This window comes from Phalaenopsis equestris, unplaced genomic scaffold (genome assembly GCF_001263595.1).
Source record: "Phalaenopsis equestris unplaced genomic scaffold, ASM126359v1 Scaffold209375, whole genome shotgun sequence".
Taxonomy (NCBI): domain Eukaryota; kingdom Viridiplantae; phylum Streptophyta; class Magnoliopsida; order Asparagales; family Orchidaceae; genus Phalaenopsis; species Phalaenopsis equestris.
In genome coordinates this window covers 756,885-766,355 of record NW_018228544.1, presented here as the reverse complement: position 1 = coordinate 766,355, position 9,471 = coordinate 756,885, and the positions used below count along the sequence as shown (strand labels likewise).

General features: G+C 33.2%; 2 protein-coding genes across 3 annotated transcripts in view; one reads left to right on the top strand and one right to left on the bottom strand.

Annotated features, from left to right (window-relative positions):
• Positions 1-277: 277 nt before the first annotated feature.
• On the top strand, positions 278-5,476 carry LOC110036622 (cyclin-dependent kinase B1-1-like). Its single transcript, XM_020741108.1, is given in 9 exon segments — positions 278-634; positions 710-812; positions 815-862; positions 2,030-2,091; positions 2,657-2,768; positions 3,176-3,269; positions 3,523-3,592; positions 4,430-4,568; positions 5,069-5,476. Coding segments are annotated over 9 exon segments (918 nt in total). The 5' UTR covers positions 278-437; the 3' UTR covers positions 5,162-5,476.
• The window catches only part of LOC110036623 (probable calcium-binding protein CML27), a 9,020-nt gene continuing 3,126 nt past the window's right edge, over positions 3,578-9,471 (bottom strand). The window contains exon 2 of one of the 2 annotated variants that reach the window (XM_020741109.1): positions 3,578-3,645. The gene's annotated coding sequence lies outside the window, so the exon portion shown is untranslated. Of the gene's footprint in view, positions 3,646-4,529; positions 4,546-9,471 lie in introns of those variants that run through there. The other variant, XM_020741110.1, reaches the window with a different exon arrangement.

Here is a 9,471-nt window from a genome sequence, read left to right as displayed (position 1 = left end):
TGGAACACAAGCTCTATGTTCATGACCAAAATTAAATACAAGTAGCATTCAAACAAAACAAAAATTAAATTAGCCAAACATTAATACATATCAACATTGTACAAGTTGGGTTCCTTGCCACCCATAAGATATCCCTTGGAAAGGAATTGGGAGTCCTAGCACATGTGACAACCTCTGAGAAGTACATGTACATTCCTCTTTAATACACTTATTTAAATCTTATGATTGCTTCTTTTCCAATCTAAATTCAAAAATTGAACTCATGTAGCCGTTTTAATGGGCTTCACCAGCCTATGGGCCCAGGCTTCATTTATGAAATAAATAAACAAATAATAACGGTCGATTTCTAATATTATCTTCTACCGGTTTCCCTCTTCGCAACAATTTGAAAAAACTAGGGTTCATCCTCTGAGAACGAGGTACCGAGAGCGAGCTAGATGGAGAAGTACGATAAGCTGGAGAAGGTCGGCGAAGGAACCTACGGTAAAGTTTACAAGGCTCAGGACAAGACCACGGGGCAGCTGGTGGCTCTCAAGAAGACGCGGCTTGAAATGGACGAAGAAGGAATCCCGCCGACCACTCTCCGCGAGATCTCCCTTCTGCAAATGCTCTCTCAAAGCATTTACGTTGTCCGGTATCTATCGACTCGCCATTGTTGTGTCTTCTTCTTGGACGGCGATTCTTGGATTTTGATTGCTTCGTTTTGCAGATTGTTGCGCGTGGAGCATGTTGAGAAGAATGGGAAGAGGCTTCTTTACCTCGTGTTTGAGTATCTGGACACCGATCTAAAGAAGTACATTGATTCTTACAAGAGAGGGCCGAGGGCCAAATCCTAAGCCGCTTTCCATCTCGAGTGATTCAGGTGGGGAATACTTCCTACCTCGAGATCTGCATTCACCTAAGATTTAGAATGAGTAACAGGGCATGTTTAATCTTTTTACCCTTTTTGTTTTTTTCTTTCTTTCATTAGTTTTAGTTTGTGTGGTCTTTTTTATGAGGATTGTGCTGTTTGACACTTAATCGAATGTAAGATCTGAGTTTGGTGGATTGATCGATCTTCTTGAAGGTATAATGGTTTCCAGTGGTAAAAGTTTAGTTTTTTTATTTTTTTAGTTCTCAGGTTATTGTGGTAAATTAGAGGTGAAAATTTATGTCTATCATGAATTTTTATGATAAAAGCCGTGCTTTTTCTCTCTATTTCACTGTCAGAGAAAGAACTTTATCATTTTGGTAAAAAATAGTACGTGCGTACATGATAGGTGCAGATTAGGCACATATTGGTGGTATCGCCGTTGTATTGAGGTGGTATTGGAACAATATTGAGGGGGCAATACCACCCCAATATCATGGTCTGCATATACAAACTTCGCACGTAATATTCACTCTTTAGCTAAAAATATTTGTGCGGACATGATAGGATTTAGTAAATCTTGTAAATCTAGATTTCGTGAATCTTGAGAGTACTAGAACTTGAAAATTATTATTCTGTTTGGCAGCATTTTAAGATCAAACTTGCTTGCCAACTAGGATACGAAGTAACCCCCAAGACTCTATTTGGCTTTGCTCTCGCTTTAATGTGCTGTTGAGTAAAACTAATGACTGTTTTGTAAAATCACATTAATGTTACAATCTAGAGTGCTATAAGATTTGTCTATGTTAGATTGAAGAATATTAACTAATATGGGATGATTTAGTGATTAAGATGAATAATAAAATTCATACAATAATAATATAATATCCTAATTTTGGTAAATAAATACATTATATAAAATGATTAGTTAATTGATTGCTTAGTTATAAAAGTTTAAAACTTTTAAACTATGGCTTTAAGGAACATTTTTTTAAAGTTTTAATATAATTAGACATTTTCTCGTAAATTTTTTTCTACATATCTTATCACTGCTTCTGCTGTTTAAAGGGATAGAATTAGCCATAAGAAATTTATAGCAATGACTACTAATTTTTTTTTTTTTCACGTTTTGTGCCACTTGTTTTATTCTAATGAGCCAAGTATTCTCTCTTCCTCCAGAGTTTCTTGTATCAGTTGTGCAAAGGTGTTGACCACTGCCACAGCCATGGAGTGCTGCACAGGTTCGTACTTTATCGTCTGAAATATACTTATGACTGTATGGTAACATTTTGCCAGCTTTAGTAAATTCTGATTTACTAAATACTGCTCACAATTGGATTTACTAAATATGGGATTTAAGGCAAAATCGAGAATAAATTGAGAAGGAGACTGACATTTTTTTCTTCAAGTTAAATCCTATGTAAGGTGATTTCTGGCAGCCAATTAATAGGCGGATTTAGTAAAGAATTTAGCTTAAATCCAACCAAACATAAAAAATCTGAACCTTAAATCCATGCTTCGTTCAACCAAATTTTATCGCGTTCTAACTGTTTTTTCCTTGTGTTTCGTCTTCTGCCTCACGTAAATCCGGATTTATTAAATCCGAGTCGCAGTCGGATTTAAGACTGTGGCTTCAAAGCTTTTTTTCGTCAAAATAGATTTGATAAATCCAGATTTACTGAAACCTATTTAACGTAAATTGGTGATGCAGCCAAATACTGCCAAATTTGTTACTATAGAAGCCCCCTAATTGCTTAACATAAACTATGGCCCCAGTTATTTAAAAGTTGTTTTACAATATATCAGAGACTTGAAGCCTCAGAATCTTCTGGTTGACAAAGAGAAGGGCATCTTGAAGGTTGCAGATCTGGGATTAGGAAGAGCATTCACCATTCCTCTAAAGAGCTACACGCACGAGGTTTTTAATTCTTTGCAATAATGTCTTTGACGAATTGAGTATATGTTCTCCACTCAAAATAACTGTCTTTCATTAATGTTTTAAGAAGTCCAAGACACAACATTTAAAATCTCCTTTTTACCATTTTTGTTATAAAATTAGAATTTTACCATTGTCTATGCGTTGGGCATATATTTTCACAAATAATGCTACTCTAACTATGAGAATTAAGATTCTATCAGAGTTGATTTCAAGAGTCTTATGTAATGAGAACTATGATTTATATGTCAATATGATTATGGCATGAGATTTCAAATGCTATTTTCAAGTAAGTTTGTGAGCTGTTCGTATCTTATCGTGTTCCTATCCGTACACACCTCTTTGAATCATAGAGTATTTCTGAATAACTCATCTCCTTGTCATTTTAGATTGTTACACTTTGGTATAGAGCTCCTGAAGTTCTGCTTGGATCGACACACTACTCGATCGGAGTGGATATGTGGTCAGTTGGGTGCATTTTTGGTAAGTAGAAGGATTGTTGGTAACCAGAGACAAGTAATTTCTTTTTAGATGTGGTTTGCAATATGAATACTAAAATTCTTAGCAATATATAAGTGAAACTGGTGTATTTGTAAAAAGTAAAATTTAGGTATTAGATATGTAAATACATAGGAATTGAGTGGTATGCATGTAAATCTTTCAATTTTCATTACCATGGGGCATTTTGCGTCTTTGCCACGTTGGCTTCCTCCTTATAGTATTGTGATTAATGCAGCCGAAATGGTTAGGAGACAACCTTTATTTGCTGGTGATTCAGAGTTACAGCAATTGCTTCATATTTTCAGGTATTTTGTTGGGAAATTTTGCTGATAACGTGAACTGATCTGTTAATTTATATCTGTAGCATGAACATTTTGTATTTAGTATTAAATCACTAGCAAATGAACAAACCTGAATATTAAATCACTCATTTATTTACATTAGTAGATATGACTGTTTGTCTTTAGAGAAGCACCTTTCTTTAGTGCAGTTAGATTAGTAAAATAATTACCAATATTTATCAACAAAAATTACTAGATAATGAAAAACTAATAATAAACATGATGACCAAACTTCTAGAGCTAATATTTATGGTTGTCAATTGTCATGAATAAGTAAAATTTACATATACAAATTGTTGTCGTTTTGTAAAACTGTAGTCAAGCTTTTAAATGATTTGAAAATTGAATTATTGGACAAGTAAACAATATGAAAATTTTGAAGTTCTATTATATTTCATGAATTATTTAGCACTTAGACCACATTTTGTTTTACCTATGGCCTTGTTTGAGATCATTTTTTTTATGCTTTTTTTTTGGTTTTTCAAAACCTGTTTTCCTAAAAATAAATAAACATATTTCAAAAACACCTAAAATAATATTTAGGTGTTTTGAGTAATTTAAAAAACAACCATATCTTCTTAATCAGATATAGCAAATATATTTGTGTTTCAAATCAAAACATGAACAAAAAGTAGAAAACACTAAATAAAACTGATCCCAAACAGCTTCTAAATAGTTATGTTGTAAATATTTTATAATCATGCATTACGAAGTATTTTTTTCCAGTATATATGTGGTATTAAAGATCCATTTTTGTTTTCTGCCGCCATTTTTATCTGACAAAACTAATGAAACTTGAAGGTTTCTTGGGACTCCTGATGAAGAGAAGTGGCCTGGAGTCTCTTCTTTGCGAGACTGGCACGACTATCCACAGTGGAAGCCCCAGAGCATGGCTAATGCTCTCCCCTTATTGGAACCTGAAGGAATTGACCTTCTATCGGTAAATTTACTATTCTTTTTACCATTATGCACAGAACCAACAGGGATTAGTTATCGAATAAAACATTTAGCTAATATTGGAAGCATCATCTACTCAGACTCAAATGCATATTGTTTATGCAATACATTTCAAGATAAAAAATTTAAAATTTTTTTTATACATCCAGAAATTTAATGGTATAATTTGAGCTGAGTACAACCTCAAACACAAAAATAAGTTTTTCAGCATAATCTAACATGAGCTAAGCTCAAATTGAGCAAACAACTAACTATGCAGGTCAAGCTTCAGTCCTTCACACCCTTAAAATTAGCCTAAAAAAATAAGTGCCATCATCATCATTCATTAAAATTTTTGGTTGCATTGATCAGTCATCTAATCTAAGTACTTTTTTTTTTCTTTTGTTTGGCAGGGTGAGCATTCTAATCTAGCATCTTGGGATTCTTCATTTTATAGCTACACATTCAAGCACTATCTGATTACTTTTGCTACTTGTTTTGCAGAAAATGCTAGAGTATAATCCGTCAAATCGAATTTCTGCAAAGGAAGCAATGGAACATCCTTACTTCGACAACCTTGACAAGTCACAGTTCTAACTTGTAACTGAGTTTTCTGGACAGTCTGTGTGTGTGTGGTCTCTTGCTGCTATTTTCATTGCAGTAGCAGCTGACATTTATTAACAAGTATAGAAACTCTACTGCGTCTAGAGTTCTTTAGCAGTCATGGCTTATTGTTGGTGTTTGTACCACCAGACCTAGAAAATGAATAAACACTAAAAGAAAGCTTATCTCAATATGCGTTTGATTGCGAGGATAAAGACTGATAGCAATTTAATATTGAGTTAATCTGAACCCAACTCAAGATGGATCCTGAATCATTCAATTTAGCCTCAATTTGTACTATTTAGTTATTGGAGCATGACCTGATCTCAATTTGAGTAAAAAAAAAAAATCTAATATCAATTAATTTCTGGTGTCATAAAACTATATATATATATATATATATAAACAAAAAAAATGCAAATTTGGCCATAAAATAATTCTTACATTCATGTGCATTTAGGGATGCATATATGTACCTTTCAATCCATTCTCAAATTAGCTCAGTCTCTTATATGTTGTGATCAATTCAAATGATATGAATTGGGTTTGGTTCATTGTCTTAGATTTATGTTCAAATTAAGCCAAAATTTGGTTCATTGGGCCTGGTCCCGTTTGGGACAGCTTTTTAGGTGCTTTCCAAAGAAAGCACCTAATATGTTGTTTGGAGAGCCTCATTTCTTATGCTTTTTTGAAAATTTTGTCCCCAAAACTTTATTCTGGGAACCGAGAGCGACACTTCGATTCCATGGAACGGAGCGTTGCGGGAGCACAAAATGCCAGTGCTGCCCCTGAGTAATTTGTGGAATTACTGTCCTACTCGTGATATTACCCTCCCCTTCCCTTCCCTACGGAGCGTTGTGGGAGCACAAAATGCCAGTGCTGCCCCTGAGTAATTTGTGGAATTACCATCCTATTCGTGATATTACCCTCCCCTTCCCTTCCCTTCCCTTCACTTCCCTTTGCAGTTTCTCCGTTTGTATTGAGTACATTTCATGCTATGTGCTTGAAATTTATTGATTGATATTTCATTTCCAATTTATTTGGGCTCACTCGGGATTTGGTGGGATTGTGTGATTTTGTTTTAAAATTTTTTGGGCTTGCTCTGAATTTGGGTGGAGGAGGGGTGTGTAATCATGAAACTTCAGGTGTGAGCTTTGTAAATACAAGAAATTTGTGCTCTGCATGTAAGTAAATAAGAAACGTGTGCTATGTATGTAAATACACAAGTTTTGTGTGCTTTTTTTCGAAACATTGTACCCTTGGTATGCATGTGATGAGATTGCTATAGTTTTGGTTGAAGTGGTAGGCTGGCTTGTTAAGAAATCGGTGGCATTTGGTGGCGTGTACTGACATACAACTCGATTTTATGCATAATTGGGGGCTATGTTATGCATTCAGTGTGCGTGATGATGAAAGTTTAGGCGTGAGGGTTTTAAATGCTTAAGAATTTTTTTGTTATGTAAGTATATGAGAAATGTGTGATATGTAAGTACATAAAAAATGTTTACGTGATGAAAATTAGGTGTGAGGTTTTTAAATACATAAGAATTATGTGCTATATATGTAAGTACATAAGAAATGTATTTTTGTTTGAAGTACACATGAATTCTTGTGCTAGGTGTGAGTTTTGTTTGAAATAGATAAGAAATGGGTTTTTTGTTTGGAATACATAAGAAATGTTCTTTTAGGTATACAAGAATTGGCGGGATTGCTCTGTTTAGAGGAAAGGGCGGTACTTCAACATAAATTTAGAAGATTTGCTTACGCAGCTAAATTCTTATGCATTTACATATCTAACACATAAACATGCATTTCTATATACATGAGACCTAATATAAGTGCATAAATGCTTTCTTTGTTGTGATGTTAAATATTTGTGAACATAAGAAATGTGTGATATGTTTGTAAACACATAAAAGCTTAGAGCTTTTGTTTGTAAATACTATGGGCTTGCTATGGATTTGGTGGGATTGACCTATTTTAACATATCGTTAGAATAATTACTTACAACACAATTCTTATGCATTCACATATCTCGTCATATTCCTCATGGCTGTTTCATTTATACATTTGGATTTGTGAATTTTAGTTTATGTTGTCAACCTTTATTACATAATCACTTTAAAATGTTGCAGCTCATAAGATGGGAAAAAAAAAAGAATGTGGTATATCAGCCACTTGGGAGAGGACGGTCAAGATCATTTTCTATAATTTATACTTAAAAGAGATAGAATTAGGCAACATGTCTACTACACATTTCAATAAGAATGCTGACAAAACATAACAACACAATTTCATGAAAAGATAAGAATAATATATGATAAAACCCAACTAAAAATTAAATGGGATTAGTTGAAAAATGATTGAGAATTGTGGAAGAAATTTAAGAGATGAGCTACAGGATTAGAATGAGATACTATTAAGAAAAAAAATAGACGCATCAAAGGAATGATAGAGAGAGAAGCTTTTGGTAAGTAGATAATCTTATTACAAAATTATTCAATATTTTGACATTGTTTCTTAATTGATTTTTTCAAATGTAGGTTGTGCTCAACATATAAAAAAAAAAGTATTGTGACATAGATCCTAAGCTTGAAGATAAGCTTAAGTAAAGTGTGGGCTACAACACAGGAAAGTCTTCAAAATTTAGATGAACCTGAATTTGCTCATTCAAATAAAATTTTTGAGGAACCAACCCACGAGGTGGAACACGTTAAATCTAGTCAATCCAAACACAGTACACAACAAAGTCAACTACAAAAAAAAAAAGGCTTGCGCTGGATTTTTAAGTCAACAAATTTCACAATTAGTTACTTCATGTGCTAGTATGACGTCCAGTGCTTGCACAAACAATTCGTTGGCTAAAGCCATTAGGCTACTGGATTGCACTCTTAAAATCTTTGAGGACTTGTCGTTATATTTATTTGCCACAAAACTTTGAAGAACCAACGAAGCAGGATGCTTCATCACAATGGTCCCGGAGTTGAGAATTCATTATATTTGTTGTTTTTTTTAAATAAATCCAGTTGATCTTTCGTTAATAATTTTTTGTTTGATTTTCTTCATGTTTTGTTAAACATCTTTTTGAGTTATTACTTATATTTATTGCATTGATGTGATTAATTCAATTTGTGTAATAATTTGTGTCTCGATATTTCTTTCGACATTGCAATACTTTAATTCACTTAGAAGTACCCTTCTGTTATTGTAAGTTGTTATTTTTATTGTTTCATTAAAATTTTCTTTCGGCAATGCAAGAAGTGGTCTAATGAATCCATCACATGAAGAAATCATAGAGACGATTCAACGAATAACCATTATGTCAGTTACAATATCTCATTAAAGATTACTACCAAACTTAATTGTGCAAGACTCCGTGCATGACATTTTTCTCAGTAGGTGACAAATGGATTGATGAGTTCTTTCAAGGTCATTCAAATAGAATTTACATGTTCCAAATATCCAAAATAATATTATGTGATCTCATGAACAAATTGTAAAATTCGTACGATTTGAATGAATCGTCCAAAATTACATGAAACGAAGTATTGATTGTCATTTTATATATATTATCACATAATGAGTTGACGTGTGCTATTTCCAAATGGTTTCAACATTCAACAGAGCTTATCAGCAGGTAATTTGATATTTATCTTAATTTGTTCGTTAGATTGCCTTCATCTATTGCTAAACCAATAGATCTCAGTTTTGGTGATACACCAAGAGAAATACATGCTGATATCAAATATAGGAGGTTCTTTAAGATATATAAATTTATAACTTCATTGGCATGTTTTACTTAAGAGTAATTGTTCGTTTCAATTTCTAACAGGAATATGTAAGTCATTAATTATACATATGTAGATGCATGTGTTGGTAACAATAAAAAGATCACATGTATATCAGTCAATGCGGATCTCCAACACAATATATTAACAATATGTGACTTCAACATATGTTTTGCTTTGTAATGACCAAATGGGAAGATAATGACATGATAGTTGCATTTTTAAATTTGCAACTCGGAGGCCTGATTATAATTTCTAATGTCGCATTCAGTTCAGTTCAATTAATCAATTTAATTTAAAAGTAATTATTGTTATTTGTCATAATATTGCTTACTTATAAGCAAGTACTAGCTCATCGATGTTGGGTATCCCATGCAACAAGATTTCTTGAAGCCCTTTCCCATACGAAATATCATATCCTGATTTCGATAGAGACGTGAATGAATTATTTATACAGCGTCATTAATCATTACAATGTGTAATTGAGAGAGCATTCAGTGTATATATATATATATA